Consider the following 25005-nt stretch of genomic DNA (forward strand, 5'->3'; position numbering starts at 1 on the left):
CTATGCATTAAACCTACGTCTGTAACGTTACTAAACGTTTTGCGTGTTGCAACAGCTGCGCAGTTAGTTGCAACTCTATGCAATAGATTGTCGAAAACTCGGAACGGATCGTTCTTTTTTAACGACAGAATTAATTTCCACCGGCGCCGGTGTGGCAGGGGACTGGTCCACGAGTCACGTTCAACTTTAGCTTTTGAAGCCGAGCGCGAATGGCTAATCGATCGATTAATTTTCACACCGTTTGAACACGAATTTCTCGTAGACTGCAAGGATTGGAATCTATAATACCCTGAAATATACTCTCTTGTACAGACAGTTATGGGACACAGGTATCCGTTTTATTAAATAACACCAAGTTTTATAGGTTAATCGGACCACGACGGCTATTTAATAGTTTCGTGGAGCTTTGTATTTCATTTTACTACTATTCCCAAAAGCCTATTACTGGGTGTACCAGCAGATAAAAGATAAAACCGTAACAGTTTATTGCCATTTGAGAAGAGATTATTTCATCAAATAGCCTATCATAAATCTGTGTTTTATTGAATTTCAACGAACATAAAATTAAATAGATATCAGCGCTATAAACACCAATGATTCCCGGTGAGCATTTCAATCGACCGATACGAGATTAAGTCCGATGCGAACGCAACAGGAAACTGGAGCGAAATCGATTCATACAACGAATCGAGCAGAGGCGGCTGTTATGGCGCCGCAACAAATTGAAATTGATACCATCGGTGGGCAGTAGCGAGCGGCCGGATATTACGGGTGTCAAGCGCAATCACGCACTAGCCTGCGAGCTGGCCACTGGCGAGGTAGACGCCGTATCTAACACTTTGTTAGATCTGCACTGGCCTCCCGTGTTGTTCGTGCGTAATTGCGCCATTCACTCGGGTTTGGCAGCCGATGGTGTGGGGCATACGTGTTCATGAATCCACTTAGACGGATATTTCCAACGCTATTTTCGAAAGCAGCTAATAGGGCGACACTTTAATTGGGTCGACGTAAAACTTCAAGGACGAATGACCGTTAACATTCGATGCTAAATGGAGTCCTATTTATATTTTAGTACTGAGGTTCTAATTGAGAAACGTCATAAGGGCCATCATACAAGATGCCATCAGCAAAAGTTTGATGTTTACTATCTGTATAAAAGAAAATACAAATGCGTAAAAATCATTAAATCTAAAATCTGCTCTTGAAAATGGTATTACTCTTTAAATTATCACAAAAAAAAAATTAAAAAGAGGTTGCAAATAAATAATTAAATAGAAAAAAATACTGACCGTTTCTAGTGTCAATAAAAATCGAACGCTTTATTTTTAGCAAAAAAATGAATGTTATAAAAAATAAAATCTATTGGCATCCCGTAAATGTTTTCGCCAACAATGGCCAGTTACTAGCTTTATATTTATTTATAATAGGTATTATTTTAATGTTGAGTGCGCTTCAAAAAGGTTTTAAACATTTTTGCATTAAATTATTTTGCTGCCATATTACTATGTACCTACTCATAAAATAGAGAAATATTATTCTGCTTGTAATTAGATCCATTTGTATAACATAAAACGTATAAAAATAAGCTTTCATACACATTATACTCCCTGTATTATAACATGAATGAGTCATTACGGGCCGCGAGTTCACGAAAGGCTTCACTCCAGACATAATTCAATACCTTTTGTGCATATTTTTTTTTGTGACTCGCGGTACTTATTACGGTAAAAACCTTCGTGATACCAAACCGTTAGTCATATTCATTATCGTTGTATAAATTATACCCTCATACACAATTATTGCTATAGTTCCGGATACGTCGGCGGTGTTGTGCGTGATCTATAAAACGTAAAACGTCTGTGACATTTGACAATCTGCTGCCTAATGATATTGCATTGATTTTATCTTTGTAATTTCCATTTTGTTGATTAATGCTGTTTCGGTAACGGAATCGTCTCCGATTGAAAGGTTTCGTGATTTGTAATTAGGTTTGGAATCTCATTTCGTGTTTTACCGCCATCTAATTAGTGAATTACTCTGCTGTTTTGTTGTTTTGCGGTTTTGACATGAAACTATTTAGCTCTTGGTGCTGAACAAAAGTACATCATGTTCAAAGCATATTTGGTGTTAAATCACTGAGTTTCAATGAGTAGGTGTAGTAAAAAAATAAACAATAGACACTTGGAAACAATATTTTAATTCAACTATAAAAACGTAACAGGCGACTATAGAAATCTATCTATCTAACAATAACAAATCCGCTTACATAGTTCCTAATGTTAATCGAAAAAGTTATAAGAATAATAAGACTTTTATTCAAAGAAAACCGAGATTTCCCTACAAGTAATGAAACTATTTCGAATCATTACGGAACATGATATAAGTAGAATGAAAATATCTGTCGTAGACAACGATACGGTGAAGAAATACCTAATATCGGGTCTTGTTGAAAGGTTTAGGAGCGGAATCCTTATAGCTCGATATTCGAAACGACCTAGCCGGATTTTATTACAGATTTGTTCTCTGAAATCTCAAGCTTTTACAAGATTCTAACAAAATAATAATTTCATAGCTTAAATAAAATTTTATATTGAACTTGCTTCAACTTTTGCAACATAAACAAATACCTAATAAGAATTGCAACAGGAATAAAATGTCAGTATAAAACAGACTTACTTTTATGGCAAAATTATTTATGTAAGCAGAACAAGGAACAAACTAGGTGGAAACGCAAGTTACGATGAAAGTTTTACCAAGAGATCATTAAATGACTATGAAGAACAAGATAGTAAAAGAGGCGCCTCCTTGCACCGACCGACTTGAACAATTGCGTCTGAAAGTTTTCTAACAATTTAATTTAGTTCGGGAGTAAAGCGGTGATTTGTTTAACGTCAGCTCCTAAGGCTCAGTGGCACGTCACAAGCACCGGCTCCTAACATTGTATGCAGCGATCGAATTCGTTTAACACGTGACTGGACACCGGCGGTAGTTTAATAGCCTCGTATATGTAAAGGACAGGCGCGGTCTACGTCCAACCAATTTGCAATAAAACAATATGGCGCGCCGCCCCAGCACACACCGGCTTGCGGCCGAGCGTTCTGCCAGCCTCTTGTTGGATTTTATATTTATCATACAGATCCATTAGACGACTACATTTTATGTCACATTACATACATGTGTGACGGCATATTTTCCAGCAAGATTAATCCGAGGAGACTGTAATTTCTCTTTGATGACCATTTTGTCCTCTTTTGATATTTTTTGCGACGTACTCGTTACAAGTCCAACGGAAGAAAGCAAGATAAACTAATTAACATGCAACGGAGGGAAATCGGATTAAAATAACTTTTAATGAACCTCTATCCTTCAATATTCATGAAAACGTAGGTACCTTCTTAATAAATGACTTCTCAGTAGCGTATTAATGAATACTTCATTGCCTTTTGTATAATCAAATAACTTAATATAATCTTCAATAGGTACCGTAAAAAGCTGAATCTTGATACTTATGATACGTACGTATATTTTCATCTAGGTCTATATCACTTATCAAATACATAGAAGTATTTTGAGGCAGCTGGAAATAGCGTTGAATGATTGAATTATTTACTGAATCAATCAACCAATAAGGAAAAAATACGATATCAACCTCAACTCATAAGAAACTGATCCAAAATTTGTGTATAAATCCATATTCTAAAATATCCAATCCATAATCCAAGTACTTAGAGTTTCAAGAATAGGCTGAAAAATCTTACCTAAGTATGACTTGAACACCGAAAACTCGGTCACGAGTGCTACGTCGTGATGTTTGCCGAACAATCCTTTAGAAATCCAATTTCCCGAGTAGGTATGTTTGATCTGTCAACGTACTTCCAGCTATTCGATACATTAGATGCCTTTTATTTTTAATTATAATGGCACTGAATTGAGCACGTTTAAAGCATTAAAGGTGATTTAAAACAAGTCCCCTACATATTGCTGAACGGTGTTGGAACAAAGCCGTGTAAAATCAATAAAAGCAAAGTAAACCCGTATAACTGCCAGTTTCCGTTTTGAATTGGATTTCAAAGTAGCAGTACCAACATTTTTGTGGACACCAAAGCGAACGTGACGGCTGAGGAACATAAAAATAAAAGCGACGGGCTTGACATTTTCTGTGATAGTATCCAATGTATCTTTTTTTAAATAGTTTCCTTTGACTTGATGATATCCTGGCTGATATTATTGTCTAATAAGTACATGATTCGTGTATTAGAGGTCTTGAACAAAGTTTTGCTAAAAAAAAAATGGTAAAGCAAATCCTTGGTCATGGTTTGATTCTAGGTTACAAATTTTCCTTGACCTTCTTTTGCTATGAAAATGAAGAGCGAAATAAGTATTAAACAATACGAAAGTCGTTTTTGACATAAAATATGTATTTCCGAGCAAAACTTAGAAATTGCCTAATTATAATAAACAAAAAAGTTATTTACCACCATCGCGATCGATATAAAAGCCATAGATAAAAAAAAACATTGATGCTGGCTGAAGACAACGCCGATATTTGAAAAAAGAAACAAAATGGCGGGAACATTTTTTTCTGCGGTTGTCATTTCGTTTGCTTTGATTTTAATTCTTTGAAAAAAGCAATAGGTACACCTAAGTTTTGAGTTTGTAAATGTTTTAATCGTTAACAAAATTAAACAAAAACAGTATTCATCAGTAGAAAACCTCGTTGCGGTGTTGCAATAGTTCGGTTTGATGATAACATTTTGGTTTTGTAAACAAAACTGGTGCATAGTTTTCGGCGGTCATGTGCAGTTATTACACGTTTGTAATTAATGATGGTTGCAATGAGATTGTGTGACGTTTTGTGTGTTTTATCTACGTCAATGTCCACTGTTTTTCAAATAGCATAAGGTTAATTTTGCAATGTCATTTTATTAAATGCACGAATACAATATAACATCTAGTCTCGAGTTACCTATGATTACATTTTTGGCAAATGGATCATCTGATGAATTTTGAGTTATTTAGATGTTATTTTGGAATAAAATAAACTTGTGTGAACGTTTGCAAAATTTCAGCGTTTGTTTATTTAAACCTAGGTAACTCTAATTTGCAGACATTTGCTTTATGTATTTTTAATCGAATTAATATTAATCGAATCGATATTAAGATGAAGAACGGACACTAACGTTAATAGTACGTATGTCATTAATAATAGCTTCAATATTAACGAATTGATTCATTTGTTTCAGATTTACACTATCAGCCTAGACCTCCAGCTCCCGAAGGTGAGAAATTAATTTAATTGCGTTGTTTTCATTTGTCCAATACTACTTATTATGCCAGTAGTAAATATGAATAAGCACGTTTCTCACTAAATTAAGTATTTCCTGAGTCAAGGTTGGCAGGTGAAAAGGTTACACGTGCTTATATTTTTGACTAAAAAGATTTGTAATTGAAAATGTTAGTGCCTATTGTGATATTTTTCGAATGTTATTTGCGTACTTAACAAAATATTTTTGCCACTATTTCATAAAATCCTTCATTGTGCATAATTTATTCGTTTTCATCAACAAATTGATAACATCATTATCGGATTTAGAATTCTTTTTTCTGTGTTGGTCCTAATGGAATGCACTCATTACGAATATAATTATTTTAGCATAAATTCGTGTTTACGTTACTGTTGTTATTAATTTTACGTTTTGCATTATTTGTTATGGTGTTCAGTGTTTTATGTTGTTTTGAAACTTTAAACTAGCCATGTTTTGTGAGCTGTGTTCATAAATGCTTTTCGGTCCTAAATAGCTGGAAGAATATAAATAGCATTGAATTTATATCTGTTGAATACTAATACATATATAAAATAGTGTAGGCATGGTACTTGTTAAAGAAATGCATGTCTGAGTAATCCCTGTTTATAAAATCATAACATAATTTACGTTATAGGAAGCGATTCCCTGAATCGACCGCTTAAAAGCTTTTGAAATTGATTAAATTTATAGTTTTTACACGGTCATAACTTCGTAAAAGCCCAACATCAATAAAATTAATGAATTGAAAACGTGGATTACGTTTGAAAATTAATATTATGAGTTTTACCTTCCCGTAACTTGTAGCGGATAATCTGCAATGTGTATTTTGCGTTCGGTGGGTGGGTCCCAGGTACTTGATTACTTTCCATCGGTTGTTAAAACCTGTAACAGGTTAATCGGAGATTAAAATTAGTTCCCCTTAATTGAACGGTTTATCGTGATTTAAAACGAGATGGACGTTTGATTGAAAAATATGTGATAATAGATCCGTTTCAGTATTCCTTTATTAGTCACTGGACCGCTCTTTTAATTAGGTAAGTAAACTACGTATTATATGCGTCGGTACGTCTTCAAAGCTTATCTTCAGTCCACAATCCACATGTGTAGGTACTGTGCGAGTGACATGCCAACTACGTCGGTGTCTCGAGCCAACAAAATTGCTTTGTCTCCGAGACTTTAGGAGGGCGCGTCCCGAATTATGTGGGCGAGAGTGAGCGTCTATATTATGTCGGGTTATTATTTAAGGTTTATTTCTCTTAAAGTGTAGTCCTTTGAATATCTGTTCGGTCGTTGGGTAGTCATAATTACTACGCTGATAAATAATAATTCCCCTGCCTAGTTACCAGTTTCTAAAGAGTTATCTTTATCTCTTTGTGGTTTGTTTCTTTTTATCCGCTTCTCCTTTTAAAGGGTAAAAGGTATTTCGAGATTATATTCCAGTAGGTATCTATAATTGGAATTGGATGCACCTGAATAGGCATACTGACCCAGATAATGATGACGATCGGTACAATTTCTCGGGATTAGCCCAGGCGAGATCTATTCATTATGTGTATCTGTTATAGGTTTTATCATAAAATTGAATATCGTACGTGAAAAACATGTCATAAGAGATAAAGATGACAAGTAGAACCCAATAATTTCACCTCATCTTATTATAAATTCAAGCCGCATGAGTAGAATTTTATTTATACACAGATAATATGGATAATTTAAACAGCTCTCGCGCCTGAAAAAGCGCCGCGGTGAATTTCCTAATTTTCTTCCATTCACGAAGCATCCGCCATCATTTTTATCTCCCCTCCCTGTCTCCATTTATCTCGGGCTTCTCCAACAGCGATTCGCGTTCTAACATTTTGTTTGTTTCTTACAAAATTGTTATTTCCGACTGCTTTCTTTTCTTAAGCGGATTCGTCTGTAACATTTTATATGAAAGTCAAGGAAATGAGCTCGCCGCTGAATTCTGATTCTTGACCTCTTTGCAAGACACAAATACAATAATAAAAACAATTTGTCATCTTCAAAGCCGCAGGTTATTTATAGAGCTCACACAATGGCTTATGGATAAAGATCATTGGCTATTTGTCAATTGAAAATAGTCTTGTTTTAGCAATGGATTCGATTAAAATCAGAGACATTTTAGGATCTAGGCAGATAATTCAAAAGCATTAACTTACCCCCTGCGGACAGGTGCTCAAGGTCAACCTTATAATTTACTGATATTAAAAATCTATTTACAGAATTTCATTGTGCCGGAAAATTATTAACTTAATTATATAAGTTATTAAGATGAATAATTTAGATCAGTCCATTTCCAACAATCCTATTATAGATTGTTGAATATGGTGAAATTGAAACCATTCCGATTTGGGTTCTTTTATGGCTTTAACATGTACTGAAGTATAACCATACGTATAGATTTGTTTCTGTGATATAAGAACACTAGTTAAACTGAAAAAATCTGTGAACGTTAGTCGAAAGAAATATTTTATGATAAAAATTTTATATTTTCTAAGTATGATTTTTATTTCTGATGCACCCTATAAAACTAAATACCGTTCCCAACATACTTAGTTGGAGCCGTACCAATGCAAAGTTTAATTAACTAAGTATGTATATCCTGGTACATCTACCCATTTCTTTATAATAACTAAGTACATACCTACTTACCTACTAAATTTCATCCAGTAAAAGCTCCGTAATTTGCCATTATGCATATTACAATAATTTATGAAAAACAAACAAATTATTGTAGCAAATTTTGTAAAGCATCTCTTTATTACGCTTATAAACTTCAGGCATTATTGGCTCACAACTGACAAAACTTAAAACTTTATGACGGGGAAGAAAATGGTAAATTAACTTTTACTAAGCCGCTGTGTGACTTCGCGCCCGACAATATCTGCTTAGAATTTTAACAAGACGATAGAAATCGCCAATCTTTAAGCTTGTTCTATCTATTACAATGCTGTGGCGAAAAGGAAGCTCGCATCTTATTTTAGTCCTTAATAATTTAGTCACGCCTCTAACTCCCCAGGTAGAAAATTGGAAATTGTGTCATCCATCGCGGAATTCGCTAAAGAATTATATCTTGTTCAAAGAATTCGCCGGTGGCTTGCGGCGAGGGATATCAGTTTTATTAGCGCTATTCACGTCTCAGCCCGACGACGTACCTTAATCAATTCTGTGAATTTATCAGATATTTTTATTATAAACTTAATCAGCACCGTAAATCAATGCGTTCACTTTACTTTTTTATTCTTCTTTTAAACTCTACTACCACAGGTGTCTTTATAAAGCCGTCCTTTTTCAGCGAAATAGAGTATACTGGTCACCTAGCGCTAGGTAATTAATCCTATGAATAACTTAAATAAATTACACCCGAAGTTAAAACATGTAAAGTTCCATTGCATTTACGATTTATAAATGCGTGTGGTCACGGACGTGAATACTGAACAACTTTTCATTTTCAGAGGCGTGTGAAAAAACATTTTGTCGTTGGGGCGCGGAGTGTGTTTCCCTCGGGGACGGGCGTGCCCACTGCGCTTGTCCCGCGACATGCCCCACGTCACCGGCGCCCGTGTGCTCCACCGCCGGCCGCACGTATCGCAACCATTGCTACTTACGTAAGGAAGCCTGCGAGCGACGACTCAACTTACGCGTCAAACATGAAGGAGAATGCGGTAAGAGTCGACCAACTTTATTTATTTAATGATGATTAAATGTTGCTCGTTTAAATGTGAAATTCTATTACAAGCCCTGCTGGCTGAATTAGGTTGAGATAACGTTATTAATATGTTCGTTAATATGATTAATCTGTGTGCAAGTTTATGTTTTGAGACACGCTATTTTATGTTACGCATACTGTTGCGCACCTTTTGACTCGTATGTCATGATTGAAAAATACATTGAAATAATAACAGCAGGTGAATGTGGCAGATTGATATTACTAATGCATTTCAGGCAAAAACTCACAGAGTTGATAACTGTTTTCTGCTGACTTACCATTTACTTATTTGTGCACACTTCAATGTGAGAATGAATGTTTAATTAGGTATTGTTATCTGTAGGTATGTGCATTATAAATATTTGTAAAGCGATTAATACTTACCCGGGAAGTAGATAGACCAAAAAACATTTTCAATACTAGGTTTTATTGCACATTGTATCGTGATTTTATGCCAGCATATTTAAGCAGAATTATAGGTAATATTTTAATTTCCTATTCAAACGGTCGACAACTTTAGTTGACGACAGTGCCAGCTCTTTCCAAGACCTTTAGGCAGTAAACTAACATTGTTATTACACGGGTAAAAGGTACCTAGTCAAGATTTTCATTTGTCTACGTATAAATATTTCTTTTATGCATAATTAAATTTAGGGCTTTGCTACTGCTTGTTGATTAACTTGTTAAAGGGAAAAATACATACTTGTAACAAAAAATCGGGTAAATACTTCCAAATATACATTTATGTAAGGTCTAAAAATACCATACAATCGCGGACTTGCTTAACAAGTGTTCAATAAGGAAATTCAACATTGACGATAAACAAACATGTTCAGTAATAAAGTGTTTACTCGAAGAGCTTGGCGCCATGAGCAGTGCCACCCGTCACATTGAGTATTAACAGTGTCAACCGTTCACTATGAGGACAGACACTCGATAAGATAAAGCGTCTTTCTGCCCTTAATCTCGTCACACTTCCAATGGATCCCCACAACTTCACAATCCTCACACAATTTGCTGCCAATATAAGCCGTGGTTATACGTACACCGTACTTTATATAAGTGGGTTTGTTTTATTGCGAAGTTTGGTCTGCAAAATGGTTATAGATCGGTGCGTTGACCGACTTTATAATGATGCAAATAAATTACTCTAACTATTTTTAATCATGATATTTGCCAACTGTAGTATTCATTGCAAAAAAAAAAACATGTGAGTTTTATTTCTGCTTACATTTTGTTTGCAATGATTTTGTTCTTCCAAACAGATGCAGGAGACCCATGTACTGGGGTATCATGTCCAGTCGGAGCTCGATGCGTCGCAGCATACGGCCAACCAGAGTGCAGATGTCCCAGAAGTTGTCAGCGACGCAAACCTGTGTGTGGGACCGACGGGAGAGAATACCCATCCGTGTGCCACCTCGACAAACACGCATGCGACAACCAACTCAACATAACTATCAAATACCATGGAAAATGCGGCAAGTTACACATACATCATTATACTTTCGCTAGAACCCTCTCTGAAGTTTTAACATAATATAATGTTTGTTGTTGACAATCTGCTTGTAGTTTGGTCAGATTCAGCAAAGCATACATAGTTGTTCTGGTTTTGTCTATTTGAAACGGTTCGTTATGTTAAGTTATGCTTGTGAAAATTTGTTGTTGCGAAATATTATTCGTTTTCAAATTATTTTGTTAACTTATTCTCATCCTAAGTAATTGCAAAATGACCAGTTAATTACTCACAAAAACATTAATTGATAGCTAGTTTATAAAAAGTTAGACTATCTTAATTGTTGTTACCATTAATCACTTGTCGCTAAAAGTATTTTTATACGCCTACTCTGAAAAGCCACAGTAACTTTAATGAGGGATTATTAATTAAAACATAATGGCTTCGTATTGTTCGTGTCGATCTTTGAGAACATAAAAATAACTCGTTAAGAGATTTTTTCTTAATAATAGACGCGAAGCGCACAAAAGGGTCAACATTTCATTTTGCCCGTGTCAGATGACGTGACTGTCCCGGAATGAAATCGGGCTTTCTTTGGAAACGTGCGTAGAAAGGTGACACGCCTTCTGTCACTCTGCTTATATTGAAAAGGATCCACCTTGTACGATATCAATCAGTACATTTAATGTAACTGTGACTTAATAAATGTAGGTCAATGTGTTCATAAGCATTTCAAAATATTTGGTAAAAAATAGGTACAATAAATTGCCTGCCCTCCGAAAGGCGAGACAAACTTTATTTATCATACAATACCTACGTAAATTGGGTCGTATGTTTTCTTTTTCATAAAAGTAATTTAATCTATTTTACTTTATATATGAAATGTAAGTACATTTCGCTAACCCTTTTCACTGAACTTGTCCCGGAATATTCGATCTGAACTAAATTTGTACAAGACCGAATGCCCGCACATTCCAACATCCTTTGTAAGATTCTTTATTTACATTACTCTAGCTTGCTTCGGAGCTTTTATTAGATTGTTTCAACATAGCCAGTACTCTTTTATAAGACAGAATTGCTGTACCTAAGATAAGAAGTTTTCTCAGACAAAGGTCTGACAAAAGACTGCTCTCACAGACCTTACATTTGCCGTTTTCCTTAGCTTACATTTGCCGTTTACTTTTGTGTTATTTCATTGAATTACTAGATATAATGTTAGCATGTTATCACATTAAAAATATGAGTGTTTCTCACAGATCCCTGCTCGGAACATGAATGCGCGGACGGTGGCGTATGTCAGTTAAATGAAGCGCGGGCGCCAGTCTGCAGATGTGGTCCACCGTGCGATCTGTTGGTGCGGCCCGGCTCCGCCGTGTGCGGCTCCGACTACAAAGACTATCCAAGCGAGTGCGCCTTGCGCCGAGAGTCATGTCGGACGAGACAACAACTTACTATTGCCTACAGAGGAGAATGCGCTTCCGGTAATTTTTCTTATCTGTTTCTAGCGAAAGCTGCAACTTGCCCCTTATGTTTCTCAGTAGCTCATTTTATAATAAATAGTCATTCACTCCAAAACCTAGTCCCCTAATCTAAAATTAAATCTTTATTCGGAAATGTAAAGCGCCAGCTTATTTGTATCCCGTGTTGAGGAGACATTTTGTCCTTACAAAAGTAATTGAGTACGAGCTTTGAGGCGTCAAGTTGACCCGAAAGAAATTGTGGCAGGAATGGAATAATTTCGTTACCTAGTATTAAAGTTTTAATATTACAAGTGCTGCTTTCTCTCGCTTTCTATCCATCAGAGTTAACTAACTTTTGTGTTAAATTGTTCGTAATAAATTTATGTCAGGGTCTTTGAGATTTTAATAGATTTGAAAGCTGTCACGGGCGTGTTTAAATTAATTGTTGGAAATATTTTGCTCAATTTGTAACAGCACAACATCCGTGTGACTCGGTGAAGTGTGGAGCTCGGGAGCACTGTTCGCTGGACGCACGCGGCGTGGCGGTGTGCGGCTGTGGCGTGGAGTGCGAGCCGGTGGTGCGGCCTGTGTGTGGCTCGGACGGACGCACCTACGACAGTCGCTGCCATCTGGATAGGACCTCATGTTTAGACAATCGAGATGTGCGGATAGCTTACACAGGACCTTGTGGTGAGTTACGAGTCTTGTTCGTCTTTTATAGTTAAAATACTCGTCCCACCAGCCATACAGTAGAAACACTATCATGTTTTGTCCAACAGGTGTAGAGAACCCATGCGCCCGCGCTTCATGTCCATGGGGCGGCGCGTGCGTGGCTCGCGGCGGCGCGGCGCAGTGCGCATGCCCAGTATGCGATGCCACGCTCACGCCCGTCTGCGCCTCCGACAGAAACACGTACGGCTCCGAGTGCAAGATGCGAATGCACGCCTGCCAGGAAGGCTTGCCTGATGGAGAGCTCAAAGTGCTGTATAATGGAACTTGTCGTGAGTATTACCTATACTTATCTGTCATAGAAAGTATGAGCTGCTAAGAGTTGTTGTTGAGACTGTTTCATTGAATGTCATGTGCTTTATTTTTGATAAGTCAGGAGGTAGTGAAACTTACACTAAAGCTGATAGGTATATGTAACAAGAAATCAAATGAAGTAAAGCTATCTGAACTTTAACCCCCAAAGTACTCCATAATAACCTATTCATGTTCGAACAACCGTCCTTGTACCTACAGGTTAGTATAAGTAATACCTGGTAGCAGCCTAACTCCCTAGGCGCAGAACGGACCACTTCTCTGAACTAATTTATTAGAGGAACTTTACTAATTAAATATAGACAACCTAAATAAAACTTTGTAAGTGTTGTTGAGAACAAAGCTTATCTTTTCAAAGTATAATATTTACAATTTAACAAGTTACATGTTGGCTGTTGATTTATTTCTCTAATATTTACCTTCAAAAGGAGGATAAAATGTTTTCATGGGTCATTTAAATTAAAATCTTCTAACCGCATAGCCGAATCCGGAGATGAAATATTATTCAGAGTATCTTGGAGAAAAATCGCTATCAATTTCCCGTGATGAAAATATTCTTTGTGAAATTGACAATAAAAGACGCACAAAAATTCTTTTGCAATATTTTGTGGTGCTCAGAATTTTACGTTTTTTTCTTTTTTTTTTAAGTATCACATAATTTTGAGTTACAAGGAAATGAGTTGAGTGATTTTCATTTGTCAATGTGCTCTTACAACGTCAAGTATGTGGTCTTATATTGTACATAACTAGTAAAGCTGATATAGGTACTTTTTTTACTGACAAAACAGTTTATAAAGTTCGAGTAACTGATACTGATGTAAAATCGGTATTAATTATTTGAAAGCCTCTTTTTTCATTGTTCATTTAATTGTAACGTAACAAGAACAGCCGATGTTGTAAAAAATGCACAATATAATGAGAAAAGCCCAAGAGCTCGCTGCAGCGTAGATAGGTGCTCAACATTTAATAAACCCCTGTATATTTACATGAACACTCATTTATTTCCGCTGAAACTCATTCAGTTCAATTTGTTCGCGGGACTCAACACAGTAATAAATTGTAAGTTACTCTATCATTGCGCACTGAAATGTCAATTAGAGATTAAAATAGCTCAATGAAAATTGTTCAATGGAAATTGAACGCGACGCGGATTGATGAACAGAGAATACGGATTAATTTTATTATATAAAGGCGTCCGGGCATGGCTATTAATTATTGAAACAATATTTGATAGAGCAGTTCACCGGCGCTTAGTCACAGTTTAATGGAATTTCTTTCAAAGGGTTTCAAGCTACCACTTGTCGATAAAGCACAAAGGCCACTTTATATAAGATTACAGCTAATCAATCACTTTGCGAGGAAATTACCTGAGTTTAAACTTTTAATAACGTTGTTCGATTTACTTGCGTCTTAATATGGCACTTTGATAGAAAACGGCAACGGAAGAGATTGGCATTATGTTATAAATCAAAACTGTCAAATAACAATAAACATATTGAATCCAACTGTTGAGAAGTAAGTAGTACGTAGATTTATGTTTGGCCGTATAAATCCAAAGTTCTACTCGTTATAAAATTAAATTCAAATCATAAACCTAAAATTATACGAGCCATAAACTAAAACGATATAAATAGCAATTCTCGTATGTCCAATATTCTTATTAGACGTGTATTGTTCAGAGACTTGCTCGGACATCGTATGCAAGGGCGGCGGTGACTGCGCCGTGGATGCCGACACCGGCCGGCCCATATGTCGCTGCAACCACAACTGCACCGAGGCACAGGTATTGTACACTACTGAATTTACTGCACACATATTTATTACCCCTTCGACTAGCTTGCCTAACTTTGTAAGACACATATAAACACTTCTAAACACGATGTATTACACCATCACCACACATTTCGTTGGAGTTACAGCGCAAACCATACCGCTTGAACGTTTCGATATCTTTATGTGGGTTCAACATAAAACAATGAAAGCGTGCCATACGTAACTCGAACTAAACACACCTTATTGCCCATAACTGATGTTTACGTTTACGTGTAGGAAGAAATGAACATTAACATTCTTATGCTCAGGTATGCTCAAAACTCAAAGCCAAGTCTTCCTTTCTAATTGACAAACTGCAAAACAGACATAATCAAAAGTAAATACCATTAGTTTTAGCAACTACTGAGTTTCCGAGCGGCAGCATTTGTTTGCACTCTAGATAGCTACATATAGCTACTAGTAAGTAGCAAGATTAACATTCCTATAAAGTTATGATGGGTTGCATAAAGCATTTCGGTGAAATTCCCCCCTTCGTAGATAGCCTCGGCGGGTAGTGGTGTGACCGCGATGTGTAGGAATTCGACGCCACACATGGTTAACTAACGTCTATATAAGATCTACCACTTCAGTATCTCTAAGCCAAACGATATTTTGAGTATTTGTGAACTGAATAATATATCAACCAATTTATCTTATCAAGTTATAGGTCTGCATCAAATGTGGCCATACTAAATCAGTCGTGATAAAAAACAATTTAGAACCAAAAATAATTAACTATATCACGACTTACTATTACATATGTACATTATCATGCTTATTCAATGTGATAATGATAATTTGATAACAAAACATTACGCTTAAAAATAAATCATAAATGGTCATGACAATATCAAATTAAAATCGGTCTGTTTGCTACAAAGGCACTCAAACAATTTATTAAGCACTCAATCTAATAACCTCTTAAAGCTACAGTTTCAAACCAATCAAGTTAAGCCGATTTTAAACAATACACCGAAATAAGCTACCAAACAATACATAATTGGTGAAAGAGAAGCTGTGATTATACTGCTTTGGTTTGGGAGCCGGATCATAATAAGCTTAACAATAATATCGTTCAGATATTACCATCATTAAATTGTTAATTACGATGTTCACCTTGTTTCGGTTTAAATTTGCCATTATATATATTACATCATCAAATTGATGCTATGCTGCGACAGTATTTATTTGAAAATGCTTCCCAAAAAGATAAATTTAAGTCGACCGACCTGTCCACGGTAAATAATAGATCTGTGAGCCGTGAGATTAGTCTAGCGTACTTTCTTATATTTCTAAGTGAAGATCCTCAGAAGTTCTTGGTTTCTGTCCGAAATTGCCTTGTAAGTTACGTTTTTGGTGCCTTTAGTGGTTTATGGATGGCACCTCTTACATTACGAAAATTAATGTCACAGTGAACATAGCAGTCTGGTTTTTCTCTGTCGTTTTTGTGGACATTATCTATTTGTTACAAAGAATAAAATTTGCTGAAGTAAAATCTTTCATGTATTTGGTTTAAGTTAGCTTTGATGTGGGGAATTTGAACGTGTATTTGGCAAAGCTTATCGTGAATTCATACGATGTTCGTTGGTGCAGGAGTCGGACTTGGCATGCGGGAGCGACGGCCAGACATACCCGTCGCAATGCGAGCTGGACTCGACAGCGTGTCGTGAACAAACTGATCTGCGGCTCGCATACAAAGGCGATTGTGGTGAGTCTAATACTACCCTCGTTTTGTTGTATTGTTACTTTGATACTTTTTTGGAATTAGCTGTGTTTATTATACCTTTACATAGTTAACTACTATAAGGATTTGAAATATACGTGTTTTATCCTAACAATAGCAAAAATGCGTACATTTATTCGAAAGTGTCGACAGTGATTACCAACATAATTAGCTTTATCTACGCACATGAAAGTAAATTTCTAATATTCCTAACAAACATTCCTAATAATAGGTAAGCGTACGAATATGACCTTTTGAAAATCTGTCCATTTATTTAATCGAAGCAGCTCTTTACCCTGTCTTTCTTTAATATTATATCGGTTCCAAGAGTTATGTTTTCCTTATAATAAGATAACATTTCTTTATCATGTCTTAACTTTCCTTCATCATCAAAAGAGTTTTTTTCACTCACCTTCGGCAACAGCTGCATCTATTTTTATTCTTTTTCCGATTGATGATAAGTTACAAACTTTTATATGTTCAAGCTTAGTGCACCCACATTTAGAAATCAATATTTGAAATCAGCTAAACGACCGAGGCCAGTTAGTTAGGTATATTAAAATATGAAACCCCTAAAAGCTTTTAACATGAAATCATGTGGAATTAAAGCTTAACCAACTCCCTACTTTATCGCTATACGCAGATCCAAAGTTTGGCCCCCAAACCGGTAAATTGATATTGATAGCTAAATTATTAGAATTTATAGACGAGATTTATCTGGATATAGTTGGGTATGAATCTGAAATTTCAAGGAAAAATAACTATTAAATGTTTTGAGAGTGAATTATTGATATGGATTGAAGTTAGTAAATTCCACACATCACACTTTATCTGTTGCAAAAATAGGTATTCCGAATACCAACGAGAGCAGAGGGTACGGTTTACCAAAGACAAACATATAAGAGTACATATTTATACAAAAATAGTGACTGACAAAGCAACAATGTTACACACCCTAGCGTCCATAATATATGGAGCGCTAGAGTTCAGAATTTTAATTATTCACTTATATGTTGCAATGTTCCAGATATATAAAGGTGAGTTCACAAGATTGATGGAAACATCCTTCAACTTGGTTTACTCAGGAACTGGCATTTCTATCAAGAGATGTGTTTTGTTAACAATGTAAAAATATACGCGTTAATTTTCTGCCCCTCCTATTTTTCACAACTTGTAGGAGTTCTATTGAACAAAGAGATTTTTATAAACCCGTGATAGGCTTAGGTATTGCACAGGGGGATTAAAGATCGATAGCGGATTAAAGTCTCCCCATAACGGGCGTACCCGAAACAGAGATTAGGTAAATCGCCTTTGTGATGTGCATCCTTCGGTTACTTTATTAATCGCGGGAGGTCTACTTCGAACTTTAGATTGTTATCGCATCCAATTATAAAAGAAAAAAATATTATATAGGTATTGAATTGATTACCGAGAATACGATATGTATGTAACTATTGAACATTCGACTTAACTAAAATCTGAGTATTGTCGAAATGATGCCCCAAATATTTCATCCACCGAAACACTGAAATAAATACCGATATATCAGAGAGATATTGGACTGCGATTCCATTGTTAAATTTAATTTCCGGAGACAACTTTAATATGAATTTCTGTCCTGTAAATGGCTTCAAATCTCAACAATAAAGATTGCCGATTGATATTTTCAATTTTTTTTAAAGATACGTTTTTTTCGGGTTCCCCTTGATTTTTTATTAAACAATCCATTAATTCACAGGTTCTTGTATATGATTACGAAACTTTAATGTTTACCGATTTTAGCGCTAGATATTGTGGTCTCCTCAGTGTTTCTACTTTAAAATTTTATTACAAAACATCTCCTCGCATTTTCCGTCCGGCATTAATCGACCGCTTTCACAAGACTTTCATTTTGCGGAGAAGTGGTAAACAATCGTTATTAAATTTGCACGGGTGTCTTCCCTCGTCCCTCAATGAGAGAACGAGGAAGACTAATTTTCCTTAGCGGCAGAATGAGAGAGTACTATTTCAGGAAGCACACAATTGTCCAACGTAATGACATTATCTGTGCAGCCATTCGTTTCTCGGAAAACTTCAGCCGGGGTGCTTACAAAGTCGTAACCTTGCCAGCACAGACGAAATAAAACTTGGGCTTGTACTGCTATTTATGATTCACGCGACTCGCTTGTAATACTTTCTTGGTACAATTACATTTCAATCATAATATTGAGTGTCTTGTTGCCGTTTATTTATTTGGTTTATTTCCAACAGCTCTGTGTGAAGGAGTTCAGTGTGCCTTTGGTGCACATTGCGCCGCTGGCGAGTGCATATGTCCCACGGATTGCACTGGTGCTGCTCGTGAACCAGTTTGTGGCAGTACCATGCAGACGTTTCCCAACGAGTGCGAACTACAGAAAGCAGCTTGCAGACTCCCTCCGCCAGCCACACTGCACGTCATCTTTTATGGAGACTGTAAAGATAGACTCGCTGTAGTACCACCAATTGCTATGAGTGAGTCACTTATGTAATCTATATCTAGACGCCATATTTTCTGCTTCCTTATTAACACTATTAACATTTACTACTACTAATCTAACTAGCTTAATTTCTTTTCTGGCCACGTAAATTAACCAGCAAACAAAAACACATTTAATAGCTGGGGAAGTTCGTAAAAATGATTGGTTTAACTGAAAATATTTACTATCGGACCGACATCAACCCGGTTGTTGGCAGTAATTTCAATAAAGCGACCCACCGTCAATCAATTAACACGTTCAACGCGGAACGAGACCTTTTAGTTCTCGTTTGTGACGTTTTAGTATCGCGCAAGTGAAATCCTATGTCCATCTCATTTCGGCAAATGATATTTCTGTATGTTTCTTTACTGATAGAGTGAGACAAATATTTTTGTTCACATTAGGTACATTGGATGTAGTATTTTTATGAATAAAAACGTACGAGATCTAATAGGTCTCGTTGCGACCAAATAGTAAAATTTTGCATCTAGCGCGGAACGAGAACTAAAGGATCTCGTAGCGATCTCGTGCGAATCCTCACAAGAAAATAATTAGTGTCGTGTCAACTTTCGATGTGTGCATATCAATTACGCTATAATCCGGAAGTGACCACTGAACACAAATATATAGTGAATACCAAGAAGAGACGTTGTGTGAGTTGGTATGAAAAGGCACGAAAAACTATGACTAGCAAGGAAGCTGATAAAAAGACAAAACAGGTAAAAGGTTTCTGTGTGAAGTGTGAAAAAACTATGTGTCTTCCATGTTAATGAAAAACATTGACATTTTTTGCACTGAATAGTTTATAAGTTTCTAATGCCTTACACTATAGTATTATAATAAATGATTAATTTTATCGATAATGTTGTTGGTCTTATTGTTTCTCATCACTATTTTTTTATCGATACTATGCAATATCTGCAAAACGAGATCTAAAAGTACTCGCATTTTCTTGCTATCTAGTGCTGAACGAGATCCAAAAGTTCTCGTTTTTCTATTTTGTAAATTTTCCATTATTGTTTTCGACATAACTTGAGGCGGTGAAAACCTACTGAAAGGTCTTATCATCTCCTACCTACACATACAAAAAAAATATAAAATTATTCAAATTTCATAAAACTATTGGGGTTTGAAGTGACTGAGTCGTACGAGATCTGCTGGATCTCGTTGCGTTATTCCTGATGGATCACGACGAGAACTTATAGATCTCGTTGCGTCATATTAACTAGATGCATAAATGGGCTTCCGCGATGAACGTGTTAACTTACTTTCCGCTTTATCGCTCGACTAACACGCAAATATCTGGGTGGGGTGTAGCGACGACCGCGATGACTACAACCGAGGCGGAGGACGGGTCCACGGACGCGTGGGGCGCCACTGACCTGGACGGCACGGCCGGGCCCGCCGCCTGCCGCGACATCCGATGTGACTTCGGCGCCAGCTGCGAGATCGGCTCCGACGGTTACCCACGCTGTTCCTGCCTTTTCGAATGTCCGCATGAAACCGAATACTTCCCTGTCTGCGCCTCAGACTTCAGACTTTATCCCAGTCTCTGTGCTATGCGTAAAGAGGGCTGTCAGAAACAACTCGAGTTGAGACTAAGGCCACTGGATCTTTGCAAAGGTTTGTTTTCACGCTTATTAACACATACTAACGAATTCTTATAGTTTATAAATATATAAGCAAAGCAAATTTCATCTTATCATTTTGGGAAATGTATTTATTGTTAACCACAGGTATGGAAGTAAGACCCTGCGGTAATAATAAAGCTATGATCGACCCTACCACTGGCCTCGAAATAGACTGTGGTAACGGGCCGCACCGGCAGGATTGTCCTGCCGGCAGCTACTGTCATATCACACTGACGGCGGCTCGCTGCTGCCCCAAAAGTGAGTATTACTATTAAACTATTAAATAAATTGCAATTTATATTAATTTAGCATAATATTGTACGTTTTAGCGTGCTTCTTTAAAATCAAATGTTTCTATCTACTTTCTATCGTTGCTCGTACTTAGCTAACCATTACGCTAATTGAATACACTGTCCGTTTAGACTAAACTTTCTAACATTTAACATCCAACAAGTGTAATAACCATTTGTAGAACTGAACCCTGTAAATGTATAATTCTGCTCCTATAATTATATCAGCGTCAGACAAATATTCCGTAGTCAGTAATTTCAACTGTTTGTACAGGTTCAATTAATCAATTTTAATTAAAGCAAAACTGATTTGTAGTAGCAATCATATTCTATTATAATTTTACTATTCTGGGATATTTCCACGAAGCAAACCTTGGTTTCATGCATATAATATGATGTCTAACTGGTGATTTGTCAGAGTGATGATACTAACGGTACACGGCACCAACCGTAAATTGGATAGAATCACGCTAGCCGTTGCCGCTTCGGGTCCTTTGTCTCCATCTTATAAAATAGACTATTTTATTCACTCGTGTGTCTAGAGGCACATGCAAGCAGAATATCGGTAATAATTTCGTGAATACATTATTGTGCAGACGATTCGAGACAACTTGAGGAAAAGAAGACATCTCACTGTTCCGAAACTTCGTATGGGTGTTGTTCTGACGGTTCGACCGCAGCCAGCGGTCCTAATGAGGAGGGGTGTCCAATCACGAGTTCGACTTGCGGTTGTAACCGGCTCGGCTCGGTGTCGGATCGATGCGATGACGACGGACAATGTGTCTGCCGGCCCGGTGTTGGCGGCCTCAAGTGCGACCGGTGCGAGCCCGGCTATTGGGGCCTGCCCAGGATCGGCTCCGGCCACACTGGCTGTATACGTACGTATATGTACTTCTTGATCATTCATAATTTTGCAATTCAGCAATACTTTACACTTTCACAAAGTTTCTCCCCACAGCTTTTAACTTATTATGCTGAAAATAGAATTCGAATGTGTAGGTGCCTGAAGGTACTTATAAATGTATTCTATTTTAGCGTGTGGGTGCTCCGCTTTCGGTTCAGTTAGGGAGGATTGCGAACAAATGACTGGTCGATGTGTTTGCCGAACCGGGGTTCAAGGACAGAAGTGTACCGTGTGCGCCGACCACAGACGCAGATTAGGACCCAACGGGTGTTCCGACCGTAAGTCGTATTTTCTTTAAAAAAACACAAACCCACTCTTCACTGAGATTTAGGGTCCTCATTACAAAGGTACTTACAACAATGCCATGCCTGACCCATGTCAAGATGTTTTCGTATTAACCGTTTTTCTTTTTTGTTGGTATGTGGTTATTTAACCACGAATGTGTGCATCAACTTCATTTTCTCCGTGTTGCCCTTCAATGTAGATATGTTTTCTGTAAAAACATGAATTATAGCTTTTCTGACTGAGAATTTTACACTATATACCTAAGTAAATTATTTGAAGTTTTTCTCATGGTTCCTTAAAAAACATTATTTTAATATAGCTGAAACTGGTGGAGTAGTATCATCATGTGCAGAACTATCTTGTTACTTCGGAGCGGTCTGCACGGAACGCACTGGTGGCGCCCTTTGCGAGTGCGCAGCTGCGCCCTGCTCCGACAGCGATACCAACATGCTGGTGAGCACACAATACACACACCTAATGTTACATTACGTAATTACGAACATCAACCCCATTACACACTAAAGAATTATTAATAACCCATAATTTATTAAAAGTCTGAAGTTATCTGTGTAACGAAGTTACATCAAATTAATATTCACATCGAAGAACACGACCTTGTAACTTTACCGGTTGAGAGTATCTAAGTTTAACCAAAACCAACAGGTATGCGGTAGCGATGGCAAAACTTACGAATCCGAGTGCCACCTCAAATTGCAAGCGTGTCGCACGCAAGAGGATATCGTGGTGCAAGCGTTTGGTCCGTGCAAGTTGGGCGAAGTGGCTGGCACGGCCGGCCCGCCGCGGCCCTCCTCGCCCATACAGTTCACTCAGCAAGATGACGGCGCCGCATCCAAATCAACCAGACACCTGCTCAATCCAGACAAATACTACAACAAGTACGATTGGACTAGAAAAGAAACACCCAGTGATTTCGACAGTATCTTATCAGGCCAAAAATTCAAAGGTGAGTTATTCTACCTCAATTGTTTTTGCCGCGATGTATAAAATTTTCAACAATGTGCTTTATTAAAAATGTTTGTGGACAAACAATTTTATCAGACAGTATCCGCTTTTTCATCCTGCGAAGTTATTGTGTCAATATTGAATCGACAATATTTATTTTACTCTCGCGTCCGTCATAAGAGTGGATTTTAGATTTACGCTTTTAAGTATCGATTTATAAAATACAGTCATATTCTTTCTTTCCACTGGAGATTTGTTATTTTAATTCTACAGTTAATTTATTCATAACATTTTAGATTAACACATTTCCAACCTTTATTATACGTTCCATTAGAGCGTTGTAACGATCCAATTACAACGCTTTACTAAATGTTGATTACCTTTTAAGTTATACATACCAATTTTTTTTCTATCCTTTTACATTATTAGCAATCATTTGCCTACCCTTTAGTCAGACCACGTTACGACGTGTTCTGTTCACCAGCTTTAGCCAAAAGTACTGCGATCAACTTTTGCAAATAATCTTTGTCTCCTAGCAACGACAGCAACAGTCGGATCAGGCGCAGTAGGAGCATTGTTGGGCGATCTTTGCGCAGACGACGGCGACTGCGCCGCTCTGCCCGGCGCGGAGTGCACGCGCGCCGCCTGCGTGTGTCGCGCGGGACACGTGCCTACGCTACATAGGAAGGCTTGCGTTGGTAAGTTAATAATATGTTGTATAGTTATCGGCACGAATCTTGAACTCTGACATACATCTGCGCAGAAGTGATTTATTAGCAAAAAACCAATCCCGAGTGACGGCTATGACGCGATGCACTGCGGGCCAATCACCGCTTCAGCCCGCCCCCGCGCCCCCGCGCAATGCATACCATAAAGGCTCCAGCAGACCGGATGCGTATGCGTAGACGTAAGCGTAGTCACGCGCGTAGTTACGGCGTAACCATGAGTTGTAATGTATGGAAATGTATGAGACAGGCCACACCGCTTGCGTAACGACGCGCACGTCTACGTTACGCAAGCGGTGTGGCCTGTCTCATACATTTCCATACATTACAACTCATGGTTACGCCGTAACTACGCGCGTGACTACGACGTGGTTACGCATACGCATCCGGTCTGCTCGAGCCTTAAAAGGGACCCAATAAATTACTTCTGCACAGGTGAAGGTCAGAGCTGAAGATTCGTGCCGATAACTATACATAGACTTATCAATAATTAATAAAGCTTGGTTAGGAGAAGAAGGATTAGGAAGGCTGACCCCACCACCATGTGGGACAGAAAGCAGGAAAGGGAGAAAAAAAATTGAGATATATGACAAAACTTATGCAGCAGTGATCGCGTAAATTAAACTCGTTCTCAGTTAATCACTGTGTTTTAATTATTCTCTAAAAATAATTTGTTTAACTTAACAAAAAATATTACCAGCATTAAGTAAACAGTTGATAATTTTTTGCGTATTATTTTGTTTGTTAGAAACGAACCAACTAGTACTTGTTTCAAAGCACCGTAAGCTCTCTTTAACTAAATAGTAATAAACTTTGCACGATGTGAGTGGGACGTCTGTATGCCCGAGAAAATACTTGCATGAAGGCTTATCTCTGTAAGTCACGTGACTCGGAATACAAACTCCTTCCCGGTGACTTAAGACCATTGCCTGATTAGCTCTCTTAGGACGATAAGTGCCGCATGACTGGCCTCCTTTTGCTCGAACGGTAATCCACTGAAATAATACCTAGATGTGTCAATGAAATTCGTGATCGTTACTAATTGATAGATAAGCTGATTAGATAATTTAATGCGTTTGAGTGCTTTCTCTGTTTGGTACAAAGTTATTTAGACTTTATAAGTTCAGGTTATATGACAAACTTATCAAGCAACGGTTATCATATTTTTCATAAATGTAACTTGCTTGGAG

General features: G+C 37.4%; 1 protein-coding gene across 7 annotated transcripts in view; it reads left to right on the forward strand.

Moving 5' to 3' along the window:
- LOC110375839 (agrin) overlaps positions 1 to 25005 on the forward strand; it is a 142935-nt gene that overhangs the window by 110504 nt on the left and 7426 nt on the right. For 6 of the 7 annotated variants that reach the window (XR_007510458.2, XM_049836756.2, XM_049836757.2 and 3 more), the window contains 16 exons: positions 5244 to 5279; positions 8780 to 8989; positions 10299 to 10511; positions 11743 to 11967; positions 12421 to 12636; positions 12726 to 12947; positions 14667 to 14770; positions 16393 to 16507; positions 18773 to 19012; positions 20335 to 20640; positions 20754 to 20906; positions 21535 to 21816; positions 21974 to 22120; positions 22447 to 22580; positions 22791 to 23091; positions 23627 to 23788. Coding sequence is in view for 6 of the 7 variants with exons in the window: in XM_049836756.2 (XP_049692713.2) it covers positions 5244 to 5279; positions 8780 to 8989; positions 10299 to 10511; positions 11743 to 11967; positions 12421 to 12636; positions 12726 to 12947; positions 14667 to 14770; positions 16393 to 16507; positions 18773 to 19012; positions 20335 to 20640; positions 20754 to 20906; positions 21535 to 21816; positions 21974 to 22120; positions 22447 to 22580; positions 22791 to 23091; positions 23627 to 23788 (3066 nt within the window). In the remaining variant the exon portion in view is untranslated. The remainder of the gene's footprint in view (positions 1 to 5243; positions 5280 to 8779; positions 8990 to 10298; positions 10512 to 11742; positions 11968 to 12420; positions 12637 to 12725; positions 12948 to 14666; positions 14771 to 16392; positions 16508 to 18772; positions 19013 to 20334; positions 20641 to 20753; positions 20907 to 21534; positions 21817 to 21973; positions 22121 to 22446; positions 22581 to 22790; positions 23092 to 23626; positions 23789 to 25005) is intronic. The other variant, XM_049836758.2, reaches the window with a different exon arrangement.

The sequence above is a fragment of the Helicoverpa armigera genome, chromosome 3 (genome assembly GCF_030705265.1).
Source record: "Helicoverpa armigera isolate CAAS_96S chromosome 3, ASM3070526v1, whole genome shotgun sequence".
NCBI lineage: Eukaryota > Metazoa > Arthropoda > Insecta > Lepidoptera > Noctuidae > Helicoverpa > Helicoverpa armigera.